This window comes from Oryctolagus cuniculus, chromosome 19, assembly GCF_964237555.1.
Source record: "Oryctolagus cuniculus chromosome 19, mOryCun1.1, whole genome shotgun sequence".
NCBI lineage: Eukaryota > Metazoa > Chordata > Mammalia > Lagomorpha > Leporidae > Oryctolagus > Oryctolagus cuniculus.
This window is the reverse complement of record NC_091450.1, coordinates 7665927-7689282: the sequence shown is the minus strand read 5'-3', so window position 1 is coordinate 7689282 and position 23356 is coordinate 7665927. Positions and strand designations below refer to the sequence as shown.

The window sequence follows — 23356 nt, the reverse complement described above, 5'->3', positions numbered from 1 at the left end:
CTGGCGACTGTTCATGCTGTTCATGCAGCAGGTGAGGGGAGGGGCACCTGGGCTCAAGGCAGGGCCCACAGGTGCCACAGGGGATTCCTAACTGGAGGCAGGCTCACCTCCCTCCCAACTGTGTGCTTGGGGCTGGCGCTGTGGCCTAACAGGTAATGCCGCCTCCTGCGATGAGTCCCAGCTGCTCTACTTCTGATCCAGCTCCCCGCTAACGGGCCTGGGAAAGCAGTGGACCATGGCCCAAGTGCTGTTGTGAGCAGACAGCTCACTCGGTAAAAGAAGTCTACAAAGCTGCTCAAATAGTGAAGTACATGAGAAAGATGAGGGAAAACAGCTGGAGTCAGCTCACAAGGCCCCCTCAGGCACGGGAAGAACTCCAGGGTGTGTGTGTGTGTGTGTGTGAGATGCTACGCAGCCCCGCATCTCTGTTCCACCAGGCCCCAGTCCACATTCCCATCTACCCTGTTATGGAACTTCCACTTGGAACCCCAACCATCATTTCTAGCAGCCAAGTGGTTCCCACACTCCCAGAACCCTTTACTTAGCAACTGGCAAGTCCGATGTCTAGCCCTCATCCTTCCCACCTAGTGTCACCCACTTCTCCGATCCAGGCACCAGCAGTACCCTCAATCCTCTAAGGGCTAAATTCTCTCAATTTTACAGGTGAGGGAACCAAGGTGAGGTCGGAGTCCACAAAACATGTCCCCTTAGGTCTATGGGCATCTCTGCATCCCATGGTTCAGAATTCTGCCCCAGGGGCTGGCACCGTGGCACAACGGGCTAACGCCCAGGCCTGAAGCACCGGCATCCCATATGGGTGCCAGTTCTAAACCCGGCTGCTCCTCTTGCAAACCAGCTCTCTGCTGTGGCCTGTGAAAGCAGCCTAAGATGGCCCAAGTTCTTAGGCCTCTGTACCCCCCATAGGAGACCCAGAAACTCCTGGCTCCTGACTTCAGACCCGCGCAGCTCTGGCCACTGAGGCCATCTAGGGAGTGAACCATCAGATGGAAGAACCACTCTCTGCATTAACTCCGACTTTTGAATAAATAAATCTTTTTTAAAAATTCTATCCTGCTGTAGCCCTAATTTAGCTTGTTCCCTAAACCCGATTCCCAAACTTCACCCAGCTCTTTTCCTGGGTTCTCCCATGTAGCAGCTGCCCATTCACAGGCCTCAGCCACACCCACTACTTGGCTATGCACCAAGGCCTATCTGCCCAGTGGCCATAAACACTAAAAATGGTTTTTAGCATTGCAGAAGACCGAATTCATGACGTGCTTGTGTTAGAAACAAACTCCCTTCAAGCCTCGTGCTGAAGGCAGTCCGCGCCCAAAGCAGACAGCCCTTCATCAGGAACCGGACTCCGTCTCCCACGTCAAACGTTCAGTGTGGAACCCAGTTTCAAATGAGTCGCCCAAGACCCTGCTCTGATTCCCCCACACCCTGTGTTTAGAGGAACTGGCTACCACTCCCACAGGAAGGGCAGTTGAGGGGACAACAGGGTACTTACTGTGACCAGTGTCAACTATAACCTCTCCACAGGAAGTCACAGGCAGGTTAAGTTAGTTTAAAATTTTATTTTTTTTTATTTTTTTTTAATATTTTTATGTAATAAAAAGTAAAAGTCCTTGTCCAACCATCCTTGTAGGGGCATCTGTCTGTCTGTCTCTCACGCAGGTCACTCAAGTTAATGGGGAAGAAAGAACAGGGGGCCCAAGTCTGAGGTTATAAATAATAGAAAATAAAAGATCTTCCGTCTCCAGCGGGGGATAGATGAGAGGACGGGAGGGCAAGAGTGGGTGGGAATGGGCAGGGCAGAGCAGGAACCCCCCACCCCCGCTGGACCCCAGCCCTGCCCCGTTTCAGGCCCCTCCCATTCAAGGTGCTTGGCAGGAATTCCCCAGCTCCCCCAGGGGAAAGGGGGGTCGGGGGGCTGGGATGGTCCGAGCTGCTGGGGGAAGAGACATAGATCACTCCTCCCTCCACTCATGGAGGTCTCAGGTCGCGGCCAGGACAATCTTCAGTTCCCCGGGGGGTGGAAGGGGAGCTGCTGGGAGGGATGAGATTGAACTGGTTGGAGGGGAAAGAGAAGAGAGCAGGAGCATTAGAACCCAAGCAGCTGTCCCTTCATCCAATGCGTCCAGTGGGGGGTGAGCGGGGTGTTTGGGTAGGAGCGGCCTCCTCAAGGTGTCTCATGGGGCTGTCAGAAGCACAGGTCAATCGCTGTTTCCCAGTAAGCCAGAGCCCTTACTCGTGTGCCCAGCTCAGCCCCCCGCACCCCAGTCTGGCCCTGTCTGCTGCGCTGACCTTACCTCGCTAAGTCAGGAGACAGTCGGGGTCACTGAGAGCTGGGGAGGCAGTGGGGAGGGGGGCTGCTGGATCACAACTGAGCGAGGACGGAGGGAAGCAAAGGACAGAGCCAGGAGCAAGCCCCTGGCGGCGGCGACTGTGGCTTCTGCCCACCCTACATACTTCACAGACAGGTGCAGGTCGGCGGGCGCCCTGTGGGACAGCCCTGCCTCCAAGACCCCTCACTCCCCACCCAGAACCCGTGCATCCTGCCCCACCTGCAGCCCCTCAGCTCTTCCATGCCAAATTCCCCCAGCTAACGAGAACTCACGAATCCTGTCATCGGCTCCTCCTGGAAATCCAGGCGCCTGGCCAGGCTGCTCACCTTGGGGGTGTCCGATGTAGGGGTAGGGTGAGGGTGTGGAAGCTGAGAGTGCAGGCACCCCACTCTGGGGCACCGCGCCTTGGGGGGGCCCCCCATGGCTCTGGGGTGGGTGCAGCAGCATCACCTGGGGCGGGTGGGGAGCCCCAGGGTGAGGGGGCGGGGCTGCTGTGATTCCAGTTTGGACATGGGCCTGCAGAGAACAGAAAGACGCCAGGAGGACCACGGAAGGTCTGAGCCAGGCTCTCCAAACCCGGTGCAGGGGGCACAGTGGCCGAGGAACGGTTCGTGTCCACACGATCAAAGCGAGATCGTCCTGTGCTAACAGGTCCTCTTACCTGGGTAACATGGGCCATGTTGGTGAAGCCGTGGGGCAGCTGCTGGTGGGGGTGGATGGCATACACAGCGGCTGGCTGGGGGAAGCTGCTCTGAGGGGACTGGGCAGAAGGTCCCGGTGGCAGAGAGGGCGGCGTGCCTGTCAGGGCCCCTGGGTGGTACAGATTCTGCTGTGGCTGTCCACTGCCCAGGTGTGGGGCCTGCCCCGCCTGATGCTGCAGGGGAAGGGAAGGTAAGTGCCACCCACTCCTCTGTCCAGGGCCAGCCATCCCCTGTCTAGCCCTCCCTTCTAACCACCCTCTCCTGCCCCTCCAGCAGGCACCTGGACAGGACTGGGGGCCGCATGCTGAGACTGCGGCTGGCTCCCAGTAGGCGTGGTTGCCGGCTGCGGCTGGTGGGCGTGGAGCTGCGTGGCATGGTGCGGATAGGACTGGTGAACAGTGGCTGCGGGACAAAGGGAGACCCTGTGCTGAGCACGCCAGAAGCGGCGAGGGCCACAGCCCAGAGCGGGGGAGGGCACACAGGACTCACCATAAAGGGCTTGGGGGGTGGGCTGCTCTGCAGAAGGGTACTGAGGGGTGGAGGATGACACAATGGCCTGGGGGTGGCTGCCCGACGTCAGCATGCGTGGATTGCTTTGAAGCATGGGGGCAAACACGGGCTGCTGGGACAAAGGCGGGGTCAGCATGGCGGGCAGGGGAGCACCGCGTGCACCAACCACACTGCCCGTTACTCCTGAACGTTCATAACAACCCGACCAGGCAGAGAAGCCTGAGGCTCAGGTGCCCAAGGCTGCCACCATCCCCACCCAGAACACCGCCTGTCCTCCTGACCCAGTCCCGGAGTGAGGAGCTGGGGGGCCCCCTCCCCGCTTCCCTCCTGGGCTGCAGTCACCTGTGAGGGGTAGTGGGCCATGGGTTGCATCATAGCAGGCTGGCCTGGGAACTGCTGGGGGTTGTAGGGGATGTAGGAAGAATATGGTGTGGCAGCCACCAGGGGTGGGCCGGCGGCGGCGGCAGCCTGCATCATGGGCGGGGCTGAGGCTGGCTGGTGCTGGTCCGAGCGCTGGGGGGGCAGAGAGCCTGCAGATGGGGGCAAAGTAGCACAGAGCTCAAGCTCCGTCTGCCAGGAGGCGCCAGGCGGCCCCGCCGACGGCCCCTCCAGACCCTGCTCACCTTTTGCTCCCCGGTACTTGCCCTGCTGCCCAGGCACTGAATTGGATACAGGATATGGATACATCTGGGGCGCCTAGGGACAGACACAGAAGCGCTGTGACAGGCCGGGAAAAGCCCAGAGGCTGAGCTGGCGGCTCAGCCAGCTCAACCAAAGCCAGCCCTCCCTGCTGAGGTGCCCCGGCCTCTTACCTGCACAGCTGGTCCCATGTGAATCTGAGGTATGTAGGAGATATACTGGGGGCTGTAGAGCCCGCTCTGGCCTGTCAGCACCGGGATGGAGGGAGTTGAGTGAGTCCGGGGCCCTGGAGAAGTTGGGGTACTGGTGGATTTGTTCTGTAACAGACAAGGAGCGACATATCATTTCTGTCTGACCTCCGCAACAGCTACACAGCACCCCCAGATGGCTATGAACCAAACGTGTTGTGTGCTTTTGCTAGGACAAGCTCCACGCCAAACCCTGTGAGATGCACATTCTCCACTCACAGGTGAGGAAAATGGGGCCGGTTTCATTGGCTTGTCCAACATCACACCTCTAAGTCAGCGGCTGGGCCAGGTCAGCTGGCCTGAATGAAGCTTATTATTTGCAGCTTCCCTGCTCAAATAACCCCTGAACCAAATGCCAGGAACCTGAGAAGCCCTGAGCGCGAGCTGCTCTCCCCATACAAATACGGTGTTCCCCCAGCACTGCCAGCTGAGTGGCCCTGGGACCAAGTGCTCTCCACTGCTCCACTGTCCCCCAAGACTCCCCCACAGAAACCCAAGTCCATGTTCTCCCGTCCCATCTCACCACAGATAGCAGAGGCTTTGTAGGATTGAATTCCTTGGCATTAGGGTTCAACGTTGATTTCTTTACTTGTCTAGGAGAGAAAATGAGGTCAATCCTCACGGCTTGCCCCTTATCACCCAACGTCCCCACAGCTCCCACCCCACTTACTCAGCAACAGGGCCCTCATCCTTGTCATCTCCCTTGATGAGGCCCACTGGGGGGCTGCCAGTTTGGCTTGGACAAGGTGGTGGGGGCTGTTCTGGCCCCTCGGTGCCTCCAGCTGGTACCAGGGGTGTTTTGTCCTCTTTATCCGATACGGACTCTGTCTTAGAGGAGACCGGGGATGCCAAGGGCTCTGAGGTCAACAGACCATCGACCTCCTTTTCCTTCCCTTTGGCTTCCTCCTTTAAGATCCGAGGAGGAAAAGGATCCAGGCTGGTCTCAGGGGAGCTACTGGGCTGAAGCTGGAAGGAGAGAGACACACACAGCAATGTCAAGACTCCAGGCCCTGCCTCCTTTCACCCCCGCACAATGCTCAGCTCTCCTCCCTTACCTACCTACCCACTTTTTAGAAAACTATTTTCATTTTATTTCAAACTCAGAGAAAAAGGAAAGAGAGATCAATCTTCTATGTGCTGGTTCATTCCCTAAAAGGCTGCAAAAGCCAGGGCTGGCCCAGGCTGAAGCTTGGCGCCCAGAACTCAATCCCGGTCTCCCCATGAGGGTGGCTAAGCCATCTGCTGCCTCCCAGGGCGTGCATTAGCAGGAAGCTGGGTCGCAAGCGGAGAAACTAAGACTTGAACCAGGCACTCCTCAACTGAAACTGCTGCCCAGTCCTCACTTCTCCATCCTCCACATACCCTGCGACCGCTAGCAATCCCAGCTCACTCCCCTGCCCTCACCTTGAACTGGGCCCCAAACTTCCTCAGTTCTTCCAGCTGAAATCGTTTCTGTTCATTCTGAAGGCCAGGGACTACGAGAAAACAGTGGAAAAGGAAAAACAATACATTTCTTTCTTGAAGCTGGCTACCCAGCGCCAACAGCCCAGGCAAGAAGACAGCAGCTCCCGAGAACCCGGAGAGAAATCGGAATCAAAGAGCAGAGTAGTGCTGCCTTCGGAATCCCAGCCAGCTTTCTAACGGAAATGCTCTCCCCGCACAAAGGGGCACCAGGCACCGGCAGGAACCAAACCTCTCACCTTTCCCAGTTATCCGGGCCAGTTCCTGGGGCTCCAGAGTCCGGCCGGGTTCCTTGGCGGACAGTTCTTTTACTGAGCAAGGAGAGATGCCTGAAGGTCACCCTGTCCAGAACCCCACTTCACACTGTCCACACCCTCCACCACCCCGCTCTTACCATCTGTAGGGGCCAGTGAGATCTTTGGAGAAGCTGGGGAAATGGAACCCACGCCACCATCTGCGACGGATGAGGTCACAGGGATGGAGGCTGAAGAAGTTGCCACTGCCGAACCGATGGGAGGCTCAGGACAGGAAGCTGAGATTGGGGCAGGTGCAGCAGACTTGGGCGAGCGTGGCGGGTACATCCGGCCCACTGGAAGAAAAGGGAGAGCTATACAATGGTTACTGCTGTGAGCACGGGGCTCACCAAGAACACCACGGAAGTGCACCTATGACTCCCAAGGAGCTAACAGAAGCAGGTAAATGGCCTCAGGAGAGACAGCAATGTTTCCAGGGCAGTAGTGATTCTATACCAGCCCATTAAGAGTAGGCTTGGGGTTGGTAGAACGGTTTATATTTCAAAAGGAATTGGAAAATTCCTATGGCATCTCGTTTTAAAATGTTGGCAAAATCTAAAAAACAAACAAACAAACAAACAAAAAAACCACAGCTGCCAGTCAGACACACCCTGAGTTCCTGGACTGGGGTTTCTGCAGTAGGACAACTGAAAAATTCTTTTCCAAAAGGGGTAAACGCCAACCCTTCAGACCCCTGCCACCCAGCCACGGCCCACTGCAGCACTCCGACACCACACACCTCCGTCCTGCTACTGCTTCTCAGCCACTCCCTAGCACTATGAAGTCTTACCTGCAGGGGGAGATGGGACAGAAGCTTCCCCAGAGGGCCTGCTGCTGGGCGAGGACAGAGTCTTGGCACCTCGCAGGGGCCGCTGTGCCTTAGGGGACATGCGGGAAGGGCCTGTATTTTTTTTAAATGAAAATTGTAAGTAAGAAAGCAGAGCCGCAGTTCCTACATTACCACCAATGCACCGCCCTTCCAATTACCACCACACCGAGCCTGCTTCCTGAACTCACCTCCGTTGATGCCTCGTGCCTCGGAGCCTGGGCCAGGGCTGCTGTTGTCCAGATGGTGAGGGCCACGAGGCGGCAGAGCGCTCAGGCCGGGCCGGCCACCCCGAGAGCTGCTGCAGCGCACTCCTCCCCGAGGCCCCTCGCGAACACGCTGAGGCAGAGGGATGTACTTCCCTTCCCTGGGCGAAAGAGCGCAGTCAGGCCAGGCAGCCACACGCAGACTTCCGAAACATGAAGCCTCTCTCCAAGCCCTCCCCAGCTAACCGCTCCAGCTTCCTTCACTGTCTCACTTGAATGTCCTACGACTTCCACGCTCATGACCCTCTCTTACACAACCCTGACCCAACCAACCCGGCCAGTGCACCACAAGTCTACCGCGCCTGACCTACGAGAAAGTAAGCTCACAGTACAGCTCGAGCTGCACCTTTTACAAGACACAGATCACAGAGAGTCTAGTTTAATTTAGTTACCTATAACACGTACAAACATACAGGGGAAAAAATGTATGCTAGAAACGGAAAAAGAATCCCCCACCCCTCCCAAATTCCTAAGCTTTAAGTTGTTACCTTCAGCATTACTTAATGTCTTTACGCTTCAGTCTCCTAAATCTAGAAACTGGAAATCACTGTTTTAACCTACAACTCACTAAGGCCTAAGGCTCAAACATTGTACAAAGCGCTCGGCCTGGGCCCTGGACCCTACAGTGAAGCCCAAACAGCCCTGCCCGCCCCCAGCATTTGCCTGGACGCCAAGCTGGGGCTCTCGCGCCCGGAACTCTGCCGTTGGACCGCACTGTGCTTCTCCTCTTCGGTGCGCCCATCGTCATTCTCCATGGCGATCCGCAGGCGGTACTGGGGGCTGGACTCAATCTCTCGTGCCAGCTGGGCTGCGCGCAGCTCCCGCTGACGGAACTCTTCAGAGTTGTCCTTTTCTAAGGGCACCCTGAGACCAGCAGCATCCCAGTGCCAAGGACAAACAGGGGAAAAGGAAAAACATTTTCATCAGTCCTATAACCAATCAAGCATTCCCTTCAACAAGCCAGCGAGCATTTAAACCAACATCTTACTGGGGCCCAGGCAGAGCTCCCAGGCATGTCTGCATCTGAGAGGCACTTAGATGCTTATGCATTTTGCTTTTTAAGTACGGTATTTATTCAACAGGGAGAGAAAGGGAGAGAAAAAGAGGGAGGGAAGAAGGGAGAGAGAGACCAACGTGCTCCTATCCACTACTTGGCTCCCCAAATGCCTGCAAAGGCCAGGGCTGGGCCAAGGCTGAAACCAGGAGCCCCATCCAGGTCCCCTGTGGGATGGCAGAAACCCAATGACTGAGCCATCACCACTGCCCCCAGGGTCTCCATCTGCAGGAAAAGACACCGAACTCAGGTTCTCCCAACGTGGGATGGGGCATCTTAAGCTACTAGCTGAATGCTTGGCCCAGGTTTATGTATTTTAAGTCCTAGAGGAAAGGAATGGGTGGCTGAACAAGAAAACAGTGCTTTCCACCCATGGGAGTGACCTGCAATCAGAAAACCTCTGAGGGTGCAGTTTATTAAGCACACCAGGAATAGGGGGAGAGCAATCCAGTTCCCCAGAAAAGCATGAGACCTGCCTTCTGTTGGTGACCCGACACCCCACACTGCGCCACCGGGGACGTGCCAAGACTCACGTGTAAGAAGAGAGACTACTATCGTAGGTAGTCTTCACACCGTAGTTCTCCTCATTGAACTTGAACATTTCATTGGGGTCCCATCCATTGGACTAGGCGAGGGGGAGGGGAAATATTTAAAACCCAGCAAGAAAAGGAACAATGACATGGCTTTTCCCTTCCCCCAGGTTAAAAATCTTAAAATGTGTCCAAATCAAAAGCAGAAACATGGAAACCTAACCGGTGAGATTACAAACTAGAACTATGCATTTGCAGCACACACTGGCAATAACCAATAAAACTGAAAAGTCCTAAAACCTAGCCAGTCTGTTTGCAGGGTTATACTGCAGCAAGTTCTGGTTCATGTGCCTGAGGAATTCATGTTCCAAGAGTTCAGTGAGGCACCATTTTAAAGCCAAACAATAGCAATAAAACAGGTCAGTTCAAGAAAGAAGACAGATACAATTTGATGTTCCTACATACACGTGTATGCATATACACAAACAAAACACACCACGAGCTAAGAACAACCTAGACCAACATAGCAATGTGAAGAGTTCAACCAAAGTCAAGCAAAGGAAAATCTTGTGTGGACATCAAAACAAAAACACACCTATAAGAAAGTAGTCACTTTGGGGCCTACACCAGTAGTCAATCTGGTCTACACATTTGTTTAAACATTGAAAGGGTAAATGGCAGGAAGTATTAACAGCCATCATTTTGGAAGGGTGGAAGAACAGATTTTTTGCTCTATTTCCTGTACCTCTTTTTTTTTGTTGTTTTTTTTTTTGACAGGCAGAGTGGACAGTGAGAGAGAGAGAGACAGAGAGAAAGGTCTTCCTTTTGCTGTTGGTTCACATTCCAATGGCCGCCATGGCCGGCGCACCGTGCTGATCCGAAGCCAAGAGCCAGGTGCTTCTCCTGGTCTCCCATGGGGTGCAGGGCCCAAGCACTTGGGCCATCCTCCACTGCACTCCCTGGCCACAGCAGAGAGCTGGCCTGGAAGAGGAGCAACCGGGACAGAATCCGGTGCCCTGACCAGGACTAGAACCCGGTGTACCGGCGCCGCTAGGTGGAGGATTAGCCTATTGAGCCGCGGCGCCGGCCTCCTGTACCTCTTCATTTGCTATCTGAGCGCCATCAACAGGCAACTATCACTACCCCCCCCCCAAAGGAAACCCGTCATTATTTCATAACCCCCTCCCAGGAACGCAGCCTTGGTCCAAGAACAGACCCGACAACCACCCTCGTCCACGCTGCCCAGCTTTGGGGGTGGAGGCCGTACCATGTCTGACTCCAGGTCGTAGTCGTCGCTGTTGCTGTCGCCCCCCTCCCAGCGCTGAAGCACCTTCTCTTTGTGTTCCCCGTTCACCTTCGAGTTCATGGCAATGGCTGAATCGGTGAACTTGTCTGTGGGGCAGAGTGCAGAGGAGCCGTCAGTGACATTTCATAGCTTTTCCTAGACTTACTTCAGGAGCAAAGTGTAAAAAAACTCAGATTTAGAGTGTGTGTGGGGGGGGTCAGAATGAAGGAGGAGTTAAAAAAAAAAAAAAAAAAGCTTGATCTTAATAATTCAACCTGGCCATGTATTAGACATCAAGACACATTTTCAAGAAAAAATCCAGCCACTCCCTCAGAGACTAAAGGCGAAGGGGGGGCAGGTGGAATCAAATTTTTACTGGCACACGAACCACCCTCCCCCCCCTTACTCATCCAGAGCGGTCTGACCCAACAGCCCAGCACAACACCTTTAGTAGCGTAATTGAAGTCGACATTTCGGAAGTGGACGAGCATGACATCACTTGGCTTAAACACCATGGTGTCCACAATATCTTCCCGACGGGGGCCGCCTGCTGGCTCAGACGCTTTCCGGTGCACAGCATCTACGGCGAGTTCAAACTACAAAGGTCCCATTGCCCAGAAGCCAAGAGTTAGTGAAGGCCAAATGACTACCTTGCCCTTAGCCTTTCTCAACTTCCCCCACACTACTCTCATGTGCACCCTTCCTAATATCAGCCACAGGACTTAATAAGCCTCAAATTTATGAATTTAAACTTTAACAAAGTACCCGGCCCTCTGAAAAAAATAACACTTGTGGCACTACTCCGCACAGGCCTGCGATCAACACAAAGCCGCCCAACTCACGCCCTCTCCTCATCCTCCTTCCAGGCAGCTCCAATAAGCTCACTGGAGTACACTGACCTTTGAGCTCAGTGTCTTGAAGATACCCTCGTAGGTGGTGCCATTCTTCACTTTTACGTCACAAGTGGAGCCCTGCGAGGGAGCGAGAAGCAAGTAGAGTGTCTCAGCAAATGGATCCATCACACTCCTCAATCAACTGAAGGGTGAGCCCCCACTCACCACAACAGCTGTAAGGAAATGCAGCATTCTGGAATTGTTATAGACACCTTCAAACACCTGTCAGGAGGGGGAAACAGAGGAGCAGCCGTCAACACCTCACTGTGGCTCTAAATGGCCACACTCTACTTCTGCCCACCTTGGACATGCCAGGCCCCTAGCCCTGCTGAGCCCATCTGACTACCTCTGCACCGAATCTGCCCTGTACTCCCAAGTAGTTGTCTTTTAGGTCATGGGGGGGGGGGGCACTCACAGGTGACTGTGGGGGTCCCTTTCCTGTGCTCTGTCCCCTGTAAGAAAAGGAAACAAGAAACACATTACTTCACTGTTCAAGCCCCCTACGCACTGATGAACGACACACTCCAGAACCAAGTACCGTGTGAAGGATCTGATTTAAGCTACGAGCCCATCAATCAGCAAGATTTCCCAACTCTCACTTAGAAAGAATAGGTATGAAATGTCAGCAACACATTTCTTCCAAATGCCAGTAAAAAAGACCTCGATCAGAAATAACTGTCTGTTGCTCTAAGAGCCAAAGCAATACAAGCTTCCCACTTCCTCCACGGGGCCAGGCTGCACGCTTCCAACAGGCCAGTGCCTGGCGCCGGATAACCAGTAACCCACCGCAGGGGACAGCTCCGGAGCACGGATCCCGAACTACCTAGCTCAGGCGCATTATCTTCCGAACGGGAAAGAATCATTTTCACCCCCCTTACAACCCAGACCACGGAGAGGTGGGGAGTGGGGTCATCACCTCCCCACCTCACCCCTTCGACCTCCTGACTCATTCGGCCCGTTACCCACTCTGCGGGCCTCACCAATCGCCAGGTTAACACTGCTCCTCGATGGCTGATGTAACCGGCGGTAGAGGAGGGCGATGAGGGGGCCGTTGGCGGGGCTGGGGGACAGCGCAGCCGCAAAAGCCATCCACCGGGAGGCCTCGCCCGGTCTGCGCCTGCGCACTAAAACCCACGGGCCTCTTCCCAATCCCCCCTCCCGCGATCCGCACGCACTGCGCCTGCGTGTGCCGCCACTCTCGATTCCATGAACACGCACGCACGCAGAGACACACACACATACACACACAAGAACAGGGGCAGGGCGGCTGCTGCTTGTTCACGAACACCAGATGAGCCGCTCCACGCACTCACGGCCCCAGCCCTACTGCTACCGGGGCACGCGATAGCCCGGGTCATGAGACAGCGCATCCGCGCGCACGTCCGGAAGGGCGGGAGCGCGCGCGCCGGAGCTCCCCGGCCCGCAGTCCTCGAGCCCCCGCCCGCCCCGCTCCCCTCCAACTGGCCAGCCCGGGAAGGGGAGGTAGCAACCCGCTCCCAAGTCCCTCCCTCCCCATTGGCCAAACTGTGGGCCGCGCGCCCCCCTCCATTGGCTACGGCCGGGGACCCCTTCCCGCAGCTGACTCCCCATTGGCTGCAGCCGGGGACCGCGAGACCCTTCGTGGTAATGGAGCCGGGGACCCCGATCACCTCTTCGGCCCCCCCCACGCCCCGTTCCGACGGCGCCGGCGGGGTGCGCCCCGCCGCCCCTCGGGTCCCGGGCCCTGAGCACGGCCCGAGGCCCGGGAGCTGAGCACAGCCCCCAGACGCCCGCGGGGGCCGGCTGGGAAGCGAGGGGGGACCCTCCCTGGTTTCACGGGGGTTGCCGCCCCCTCCCTGCGCCCCTCCAAGGTGCCGGGCTGGGGCCCGCCCCGCCGGCACCGAGCCGCTGCCTCCTCCCTCGGCCCACCCCGCCTCACCTGGCGCTGCCGATGGCGCCGGCCCCTGGCCTCTCCTGATGCGGCGGCGGCTGCTGCGGCGGCGGCGGCGGCTGCGGCGCCAGGATGCCTTCAGCTCCCCGGCGGAGTCCGGTGCCGGCAGCGGCCGCAGGCCCCAGGCAGGGGGAGGCGGCGGCGGGAGGCCCCGGCGGAGTCGCGGCGGCGGCGGCGGCCAGCGGCCCCGGGAGGCCGCCGTTGGGAGGGCTGGTGCCCCCGGGAGGCCGGCGGGCCACGGCCTGTTGCGTGGGGGGCGGCTGCTGGGGCTGAGAGGTCTGTTGTGGCGGCTGAGGCTTCAACATGATGGCAGCGTCCGGAAGGGGAATTAGAGGGAAGGGAGGGGAGGAGAGGGGGGCCGGGGCTGGACCCCCCCGGCGGAGAGCGCGGGAAGCGAAGGGGACTGGGAAGCCGGGGACCCGCCGTTGGCGGGCGGGGGCGGGGAGCCCCGCGGTGTCGGGGGTGGCTGGAGAAGACCGCGGCGCGAGGAAGCGCCGCGAGGCGGAAGGGGAGGGGGTCTCGCGGGCCGGAGGAAAACGAGAGGGCGCGAGCCGGCCCTGCGCGCGTGCGCGTCGCCGGGGGAAGGGGAGGGCGGGAGCTCCCGGAGGGGGAGGGGCGGCGGCGGCCGGCGCGAGGGGCTGGCGCGCGCCGGGCGGTTAGCTCCGGGAGAAGCGGGGTGGGGGGGGCGGAATCGGTAAGTCTCGCACCCGTAGCCCTCAGGGTGGGTCGGGAGCAGCGCGGGCGCTCACGCGCACCCAGGATTTAGGGTCTCTGGGTCTCAAACCGCCCTAGAGGCTGGCGCCTGCTGTCGCTTCACAATGAGCGTGTGAGGCGCTGGGGGAGGAGCCGAAGAAGCGGCGACGAAGATCCGGCTGCCCCGCCCACGCCGCCGGCGTCACGTCAGGATGCCTCCGCAGCGACGTGAGCGGTCACGGCGTAGCGTGAGGTTCTTCCGCCGCTGGGGCGCTTGTGGGCGGAGTCTCCAGTGCCCAGGAAAAAAAAAAAAAAAAAGATCCCGGACTGCAAAAACCTAGCAGTTGCTCATTTAGGCAAGCGGTGGTTTTTTTATTTTTTATTATTTATTTATTTTTAAGGAGCTGCTTACTCTCCTCCGCATTTACTGTCAGTAAAAGCCGGATGAGAATTACGATGATTCGTTTGAACGTGTTCATCCTTGCAGATAGATCTATGCCTAATCCTAAATTGTTTTAAATCTCAGTGGTCTTTAAACGTAAGCTGCTTCTCCTTGCCTGAGAATGAGCCCTTAGAACTTTAGTAAAAGAGACTCTCTGAAGGCCAAAATTTCTAGGGTCCACTTCAAAATCCTCCACCCAGCTCTGCAGTAAAGACACCTCCGGTCGTTAACAAGGTCCGGACTTGGGTGTCGATGTTGGAGCGCAGCAGGTTCGGCCGTGGCAGGCATCTGGGGCGCCGGCTCCAGCCCCAGCTGCTCCACTTCCCATCCAGCTCCCTGCTCCCGTGCCTGGGAAAGCAGCAGCAGGTGGCCCGAGTCCTTCCCGGCTTCACAGGAGCCTTAGCAGGGTGGGTTTGTCGGAGCGCTAAGGGCGTGGGTGGCAATTCTGCAAGTGCTCTGGGGGTATCGTAGGACTGAGCGCACAGGTGAATGAATGTCTGGATCTTCTCGAGAGCCAGGGATCCCACGGGGGAAGAACAGAGACCCGAATACAGAAGAGGGGAAGGAGCAAACAGCTGGAGGTGTCGGGGGGAACCGGGGCATGCGAGCTCGCTCTCTCTGTAGCTCTGCCTTTCAAATAAAATATTTTTTAAATGGGGAAAATTGATGAATTTGGTATATAGAGTATTGTATCCAGGATAAATTACCTGACTCTGATAACTGTGATAGACAGGTGAGGGCGTATGCTTAATAAATATACTCTGAAATGAAAAAAATAAAAATACAAAAAAGAAAAAGAAAAAAACATGTAAAGTGAAGTATTGTAAGGCATGGGAGTACTCTCAAATGGTTGACAGTTCTATACAAGTATATATCGTAATCACAGAGAAAATGCATAGTGGCCAAGTGTCAACAGTTGGTGACTTGAGGTAGGTGTTGTCTGAAGTTATTTGTAATAGCCTCTCACCTTCTGAGCAAATCTGAACTCATTTTCGAAATACAAAACCAGACAAATAAATAGTAAAAATTATCTGACAGCCCCGCAGCAGGGAAGGGAGTGAGGGCAAGCCGCCCGCCCGAGTCTCCATGCTGAACACCTTCCAGTGCACGGGTAAGTTGGGTGACGGCCGGCGCTCAGCATCCAGGGCTCACTGTGTTTCATTCCAGTGGGGCCGCGGTGCTCCCAGCTTGAGAGTCCCGGGCCGCCAGGACCCCGTTCACCCTACAAACCACGAGGCCACGTTCCTCACCTGAGAGCCGGGAAGGGCGCGGGGCTGGGCAGTCGACCGGGTGCCCTGCAGGAAGAGTCACTCCCCTGATGACTCAAGGAGCTGCTCAAAGCATCGCACAAAGTTGCCAAGACAGGGAGCAAAGCTTCCCAGGTGGGTTATTGGGTGACATAGCGAGGGGCCCAAGGTCCGGGTCCACCCCTGGATTCCCACTGCTGCAGCCCGGCTGTAGGGCAGACTGCACCCCATAATGATCTCTGATGTGAGTGCATACTGCACCCCGCATGGCAGAACGCCATCCTCTCAGGGTACCATCCACTTGAGGCCACAGCTGGACTCAGCATCTGATCAAATCGATGGCGGTCCACAGCCGCTCTCTAAGATCCATCCAATTTCTGCGCTCGCAAACTCCCACCAGTTCAGGTCTTTGAGGGTGGCGGTGACCCTAGCAACCCCCCATGGATGTGATGCGCTTCTGGTTAACTATCTGAATGCTGGGTGAGAGTTCCAGGGGTTCTCAGCCCTCCCTGCTGCATTCTCTTCTCCCCATGGAGCGGGGATTCTGCCGGTTGCCACAGATGCCTATTTCAAGTATATGCTTAGGAACCTGGACATAGCCACCAGGGGGACAGGGGGGCTGGATTCACTGAGCCCTTTGAAAGTTGGCCTAGGACTCTGGCCCCTGACCACCTCAAAGCCCCTACTTTGAGTGAGAATCACAGTGGTATCTGGGAGGACTTAGTCCTAGGGAGGACTAAGCAACAATTTGGAGCTAATACCTAGTAGTCCTCAAAGGATCTGGCTTATCTTCTCTCTAATGCTCTACTACTCTAGTAAATGGGCCACAGTTCGTTTCTCAAGGAGACTCACACTTGCCTTCCATGGAGGGACGTTGGATATGCTGCACGTAGTCTAGAAACAGAGAGAGAGACCGAGGCGCCCTAGTGAGCCCACTTAAGGTAGGTGTTGGCTACCAGGCAAGATGTCTTGCTGTTGAATAGGTCAGATGATTCTTTGGGAGGTTGCCCGTGTGTTTGTTCTTAGGAGCATGGTGACCCATAGCCACTGCCAAAGATTCCTGCGAGCCAAGGCATTCTGATTACGGGGATGTCCCTGCTGCCCTCCACAGCAGAAGTACCTGGCTTTATATATATATTTGAAAGGCAGAGTGGCAGAGAGAACAAGATCTTCCATCCACTGGTTCACTCCTCAAATGGCCACAACAGCCGGGTCTAGGCCAGGCTGAAGCCAGGAGCCCAAAGCTCCATCTGGGCCCACCCAAGTGCTAGGGCCATCTTCCACTGCTTTCCAGGTGCCTTAGCAGGGAGCAGGATCGTAACTGGAACAGCTAGGATTAGAACTGCTGCTCTGACGGGATGCCGCCGTTGCAGTGGGCATGTTACCCATGTGCCACTATGCCACAGCCTGACTCGGAAGTCCTCGTCTTTGCTATCCAGGTTCCAGTTATCCCTGTTGAAATCAGGGCGCCCATCTCAATGGTGGCGTCTGGCTGATACACACAGAGCTTCTTAGTAAAACAGATACGTTTCAATGCCATAGTGAAGAAGGGTGTTTTAGGCCTTCTCTGTGGATGTAGTTAGGGGCTGGGTTTGTTGATCGCACACGATAAAGCCGCTCCAGTATTTTTTTTAAAAAGATTTATTTATTTACCTGAAATAGCTACACAAAGAGAGAAGGAGAGGTAGAGAGAGAGAGAGGGAAGGAGAGAGAGATAGAGAGAAAGGGAGAGAGGTCTTCTATCTGCTGATCCACTCCCCAGATGGCTACAAAGGCCAGAGCTGCGCTGATCTGAAGCCAGGAGCTTTTTCCGGGTTTCCCGCACGGGTGCAGGGGCCCAAGGACTTGAGGTATCCTCCACTGCTTTCCCAGGACATAGCAGAGAGCTGGATCAACAGTGGAGCAACCGGGACACGAACTAGTGTGCATATGGGATGCCGGCACTGCAGGCAGCGGCCTTACCCTCTACGCCACAGCGCTGGCCCCCACTCCAGTATTCTTAATCTCCCTAAGCCTTTGGATTCTGACTCCGGATCATGGGAGGGAAGTTGTGGCGTCTCATGTCAACTCCACCGAAGCGAGGCTGCTGTTGAGGGCGAGGTTCAGTGAACGTCCTAGGGAAGCCACTATCGCCACTGCAGCTGGTGAGCTGACGCACCAAGTCCAGACTCTAGGAAGTGCTCCCCTACCAAAGAACTCGACCCAACTTGGTGCTGCATTGTCCTCGACCTGACCTAACGCCCTAAGGGTCCCCTCCCCTGGTTTCTGCTCGTGTAGGTCAGCAAAGTCTTGTAATTGTTTTTCTCTGTGTAGTTTCCTTCTAGGCTACCGTGTGTACCTAAACCATCCCGAGGTTTGATCTTGTCAAGGGTTTAATGGCAACAGGGGGTAGGTGTGGTGATCTTTAGTAGACTGAACAACACCTCTCTCAAGGAACAAGCCCCAGGTAAAATCATCACCGAGGTTTAAACAAAGAGCAATGGTCTTGGGGTATGGCCACATTCCATATAGAAGGACCTGGGGTAGGGGGCAGCGCTGTGATGTAGCGGGTAAAGCTACCACCTGCAATGCTGGCATCCCATAGGGTACCGGTTCATGTCCCGGTTGCTCCACTTCTGATCCAGCTCTCTGCTATGGCCTGGGAAAGCAGTAGAAGATGGTCCAAGTGCTTGGGCCCCTGCAGCTGAATGGGAGACCCAGAAGAAACTCCTGGCTCCTGGCTTCAGATCAGAGAAACTCTGGCCTTGGCAACCAATTGGGGAGTGAACCAGGGGATGGAAGACCTCTCTCTCTCTCTGCTTCTGCTTCTCTGTAACTCTGTTTTTCAAATAAATAAATAAACCTTTAAAAAAAATAAAAAGAAGGACCTTTGTTCAAGTCCTAGCTCATCTTCCAATTCCAGCTTCCTGCACACACCCTGGGAGGCAGCAGGTGATGGCCCAAGTACTTGGGTCCCTGCCACCCACATGGGAGACCCAGACGGAGTTCTGAGCTTCCACTCCCAAGTTATTGCAGGCATTTAGAGAATGAACCACCAGATGGGAGATTTGTCTCTGCCTGTCTCTCTACTTATTAAATGAATAAATAAAAATTTTAAAAGATTTATTTTAATTTATTTGAAAGGCAGAGTTAGAGAGAGAGAGAGAGAGATCTTCCACCCACTAGTTCACTCCCAAATGGCCACAATGGCTAGGGCTGGATCAGGCTGAAGCCAGGAACCAGGAGCTTCATCCGGGTCTCCCACGTGGATGAAGGGACCCAAGCACTTGGGCCATCTTCTGCTTCTCTCCCAGGCACATTAGCAAGGAGCTGGACCACAAGTGGAGTAGTCAGGGTATCAAACCTGCACCCATATGGGATGCTAGTGTCATAGGCAGTGGCTTTATCTGCTACACCACAATGCTGGCCCCAATAAATTATATATTTATATATAAATATAAATATTTTTTACCTCAGACATTGGAAGGCAAGATACTTCCAATGGCAAGAGAGGTTCAGAAAAGTTGGATGTTCAAGATTGTCAGTTTCAGGGGCTGGCGCTGTGGTTCAGCCGGTTAACACCCTGGCCTGAAGCGCCGGCATCTCATATGGGCACCGGTTGAAGAGCTACTCCACTTCCGATCCAGCTCTCTGCTGTGGCCTGGGAAAGCAGTAGAGGATGGCCCAAGTCCTTGGGCCCCTGCACCCGCCGGGGAGACTTGGAAGAAGCTCCTGGCTTCTGGCCTCGGGTTGCCACAGCTCCGGCCGTTGCAGCCAACTGGGGAGTGAACCAGGGGATGGAAGACCTCTCTCTCTCTGCCTCTCCTCTCTCTGTGTAACTCTGACTTTCAAATCAATAAATAAATCTTTAAAAAAAAAAGATTGTCAGTTTCATAATGGCTCAATAAGGCAGCCCTCTTCCAAGTCCCATTCAGCGTTCTGTTGTTTGCAAACAGTAGGCAGAATGATGTATGAGAAGTGTAGAGAGACTGAATCATTGGTCGTTGGTGTTCATCAACTCACAGGCTTAATTTTTGAACAATTTGAGTTGTAACAAATACAATAAGTTCTATATACTTAGAGTGAAAAATGTGATTTTTTAAAATCTATTTGATAGGCAGAGTTAGACAGTGAGAGAGAGAGACAGAGAGAAAGGTCTTGCTTCTGTTAGTTCACCCCCCAAATGGCCGCCACGGCTGGAGCTACGCAGATCCGAAGCCAGGAGCCAGGGGCTTCTTCCTGGTCTCCCATGTGGGTGCAGGGCCCAAGCACTTGGGCCATCCTCCACTGCACTCCCGGGCCACAGCAGAGAGATGGACTGGAAGAGGAGCACCCGAGACTAGAACCTGGTGCCCATATGAGATGCCGGTGCTGCAGGCAGGGGATTAACCAAGTGAGCCATGGCGCGGGCCCCCAAAAATGTGATGTTTTAACATGTCTATGAAACCATCACAGCACCACAGTAAAATATATCCATCACCCCCAAAGTTTCCTTGTGACCTGCCCCTCTGAAACTCCCATCTCTAGAAACCATGGGTCTATTTTCTGTCACTATAAAGTAATTGCAATTTTTAAAGATTTATTTATTTGAAAGGCAGAGTTACAGAGAGGCAGAGGCAAAGAGAAAGAGAAAGTTGGGGGGGGGTGGTTTCTATCTGCTGGTTCTTGTCCCAAATGGCTGCAACGGGCAGAGCTGGGCTGATCCAAAGCCAGGAGCCAGGAGCTTCTTCCAGGTCTCCCACGTGGGTGCAGGGGCCCAAGGACTTGGGCCATCTTCCAGTGCTTTCCCAGTCCATAGCAGAGAACTGGATCGGAAGTGAAGCAGCCAGACTCAAACTGGCGCCCATATGGGATGCCAGCATTGCAGATGGTGGCCTTACCACTACACCATAGCATTAGCCACAGAGATTGCTTTTTCTTTCCTTTTCTTTTTTTTTTTTTTTTGTAAGATTTCATGTATTTATTTGAAAGTCAAGTTACACAGAGAGAGGAGAGGCAGAGAGAGAGAGAGAGAGAGAGAGAGAGAGAGAGAGAGAAGTCTTCCATCCGTGGTTCACTCCCCAATTGGCTGCAACGGCTGGAGCTTCTCTGATCCGAAGCCAAGAGCCAGGAGCTTCTTCCGGGCCTCCCACGTGGGTGCAGGGGCCCAAGCACCTAGGCCATCTTCCACTGCTTTCCCAGGCCACAGCAGAGAGCTGGATTGGAAGTGGAGCAGCCGGGTCTCAAACCGGCACCCATATGGGATGCTGGCGCTTTAGGCCAGGACATTAACCTGCTGCACCACAGCGCTGGTTCCATCCAATGATTGCATTTTCTAGAGTGAGGGTTGGCAAACATATTTTGTAAAGGACCAAACAGTAAATATAGGAGGAGTCTGGCATTGTGGTGCAGCAGGTTAAGGTGCGCTTGTGACAACAGCATCCTGTGCTGGATCTCTGGGAGTCCCGGCTGCTCCACTTCTGCTCCAGCTCCCAGCTCATGCTCCTGGGAAAGCAGCAGAAGGTGGCCCAAGCGCTTGGGACCCTGCACCCCCATGGGAGACCTGGCTGGAGTTTCAGGCTCCTAGCTTTAACCTGGCCCAGCCCTGGTTTTGGGGGCCATTTAGGGAGTGAACCAGTGGATGGAAGATCTCTCTCTCTATCACTCTGCCTTTCAAATAAATAAAATAAATCTTTTTGAAAAAAAGTAAACATGTTAGGTATTATAGGACTACAGACACAAATTAGGTATTGAACAGAAACTTGTATAGCAAGAGATAAATTTTTGTTGATGAGATTAGAAGTATAATAATAATTGAGCAGAATTTTTATTTAATTTAATTTTTATTTGAAAGGCAGAGAAAGGGAGATCTTCCGTCTCTACTGGGTCACTCTCCCAAAGCCTGCAACAGTAAGGACAGGGCCAGACAAAAGTCAGGAGCCTGAAAATTAAAACAAGTCTGCCACTTGGGTGGCAGGGTCCTAAGTACTTGAGCCATCAGATGATGATCAGGTAGGCACTGCCAGGAAGCTGGATTGGAAGTGGAAGAGCCACTCTGATATACGATATGGGCATCCCAAACTGCATCTTAACCACTGCACCAAATGCCTGGCCCTACTTTTTATGTATTTGTTTATTTGAAATGCAGAAAGAGAGAGAGAAAGAGAGAGAGAGAAAGAGAGAAAGATGGCATCTGCTGGGTCATTCCCCAAATGCCTCCAACAGTCAGGGCTGGGCCAGGCTGAAGCCAGAAGCCAAGATCCATCCAGGTCTCCCATGTGGGTGGCAGGGACTCAAACACTTGAGCCATCCTCTGCTGCTTTCTCAGGTGCATTAGCATGGAGCTGGATCAGAAGCAGAGCAGCTGGGACTACTATGGGATACCAGCATCTTAGCCAGCTGCACCACAACACCAATCCCCAGCCACGATGATTAAAATTCTGGTCTGGCCATGAGAAGAGTGAATTCTTTTTCTTTTTCTTTCTTTCTTTTTTTCTTTTTTTCTTTTTTTTTTTTTTTTTTGGCATACCATTTTGTTTCATTAGGGTTCAAAATTAGTGTTCCCTATCACAAATATTTGTTAATTCTGATCGGGAATGAGATTTAAAAAAAAATATATCTTTTCATGCAGAGAGGTACTGCTGAATGTGGGTAGCACCCACAAGTATGTGATTTTGCTTGAACACCCCCATCGTTTGGGAGCACTTATGGGGTTCTATTTGCTTCTCTTGATGTTTGCCTTTTGCATGTCACCACATCACTGCTTCTTCACTTCGAAGTTAGGCAGGAAGACCTCACAAAATACGGAAATTTCTTTTGTACTTGCATTGAAGTCTTTAAAAAATGCTACCAGAACTCTAGCTTGAGCTTGGAAAATATAGCTATGGGAAATTTGTGTGGAAATGTATATCTTCCTTCGTTTTTTTTTTTTTAAGTTTTGTGTGTGTGTGTGTGTGTGTGTGTGTGTGTGTGTTTTTAGGGGCCGGAGCTGTGGTATAGCAGGTAAAGCCACTGCCTGAAGTGTTGGCATCCCATATGGGTGCCAGTTCAAGTCCTGACTGCTCCACTTCTGATCTAGCTCTCTGCTATGGCCTGGGAAAGCAGTGGAAGATGGCCCAAGTGCTTGAGCCCCTGCACCCGCGTGGGAGACCCGAAAGAAGCTCCTGGCTCCTGGATTCGGATCAGAGAAGCTCCGGCCATTGCGGCCAACTGGGGAGTGAACCAGTGGATGGAAGACCTCTCTCTCTCTTTCTGCCTCTCCTTCTCTCTCTGTGTAACTCTGACTGTCAAATTAAAAATTCATTTATTTGAGAGGTAGAGTTACAGACAGTGAGAGGGAGACAGAGAGAGAGAGAGAGGTCTTCCATCCGCTGATTCACTCCCCAATTGGCCGCAACAGCCGGAGCTGCGCCGATCCAAAGCCAGGAGCCAGGAGCTTCCTCTGAGTCTCCCACAGGGGTGCAAGGGCTCAAGCACTTGGGCCATCTTCCACTGCTTTCCCAGGCCTTAGCAGAGAGCTGGATCAGAAGTGGAGCAGTCAGGACTCGAACCGGTGCCCCTATGGGATGCCGGTGCCACAGGCAGAGGGTTAACCTACTGCAGCACAGCGCCAGCTCCCCATCTTCCTTCTGGCCATGACTTTTGACATCATGAGATGTCAAAAAGCTGTGTAAACCAGCTTGACGATACTTGCAACCCCAATGACGTAAATGTCCTCAGAGTTACCTCCCAGCTGCCTAAGTTATGCCCACGAGTGCTATTTGCCTTGTCATTTTGGGTTGAATTATTAAAAGAAACATTATCAGATCTGTAACAAAAGCTATTCAATGTTTAACAGTAGCTGTTTAGAAAAATTATCTCAAAAAAAAAAAAAAAAAAAGGAAAGAAAGAAAGAAAAACCAGTAGTGGCTTAGTGTGTTTCTTACTCAGAAGAATTTCACCCTCGGAGAAGGCTGGCGTTGTGTTGCAATGCCTACAGGCGCTGCTTGCAGCATCCCTATCAGGGCACCTGTTCAGGTCCTGGCTGCTCCAC

At 54.2% G+C, this 23356-nt stretch overlaps 1 protein-coding gene across 38 annotated transcripts; it reads right to left on the bottom strand.

The window, feature by feature from the left end:
• Window positions 1-1557: 1557 nt before the first annotated feature.
• ATXN2L (ataxin 2 like) lies at window positions 1558-13807 on the bottom strand. Of its 38 annotated transcripts, none has more exons than XM_051847597.2 (24): window positions 12973-13807; window positions 11470-11506; window positions 11220-11276; window positions 11061-11132; window positions 10607-10757; window positions 10144-10268; window positions 8880-8971; window positions 7956-8156; window positions 7218-7393; window positions 6991-7101; window positions 6302-6514; window positions 6147-6218; window positions 5851-5921; window positions 5117-5412; window positions 4970-5039; window positions 4372-4515; window positions 4183-4255; window positions 3902-4089; window positions 3539-3671; window positions 3330-3451; window positions 3010-3222; window positions 2621-2864; window positions 2313-2471; window positions 1558-2070 (listed from the first exon to the last, which is right to left on the bottom strand). In XM_051847597.2, exons 1-23 carry the CDS (start codon window positions 13287-13289, stop codon window positions 2317-2319), a joined length of 3333 nt encoding a protein of 1110 aa, XP_051703557.1. In that variant the 5' UTR covers window positions 13290-13807; the 3' UTR covers window positions 1558-2070; window positions 2313-2316. The 38 variants fall into 38 exon arrangements, 37 of the variants coding, with proteins under 37 accessions (XP_051703557.1, XP_051703558.1, XP_051703573.1 ...); XM_051847598.2 differs by having other exon boundaries at window positions 1558-2047; XM_051847613.2 differs by having other exon boundaries at window positions 1558-2047; window positions 2313-2348.
• Window positions 13808-23356: the final 9549 nt, after the last annotated feature.

What these genes read in the sequence shown, in the direction of transcription:
- ATXN2L (XM_051847596.2), bottom strand. Translation starts at nt 13,289, where the DNA reads ATGTTGAAGCCTCAGCCGCCACAACAGACCTCTCAGCCCCAGCAGCCG. An exon ending in ACATGGGACCAGCTGTGCAG is followed by an intron (nt 4,256 to 4,371) that starts GTAAGAGGCCGG and finishes GTCTGTCCCTAG; the next exon opens with GCGCCCCAGATGTATCCATA. An exon ending in CAAGTACCGGGGAGCAAAAG is followed by an intron (nt 4,090 to 4,182) that starts GTGAGCAGGGTC and finishes CCCCATCTGCAG; the next exon opens with GCTCTCTGCCCCCCCAGCGC.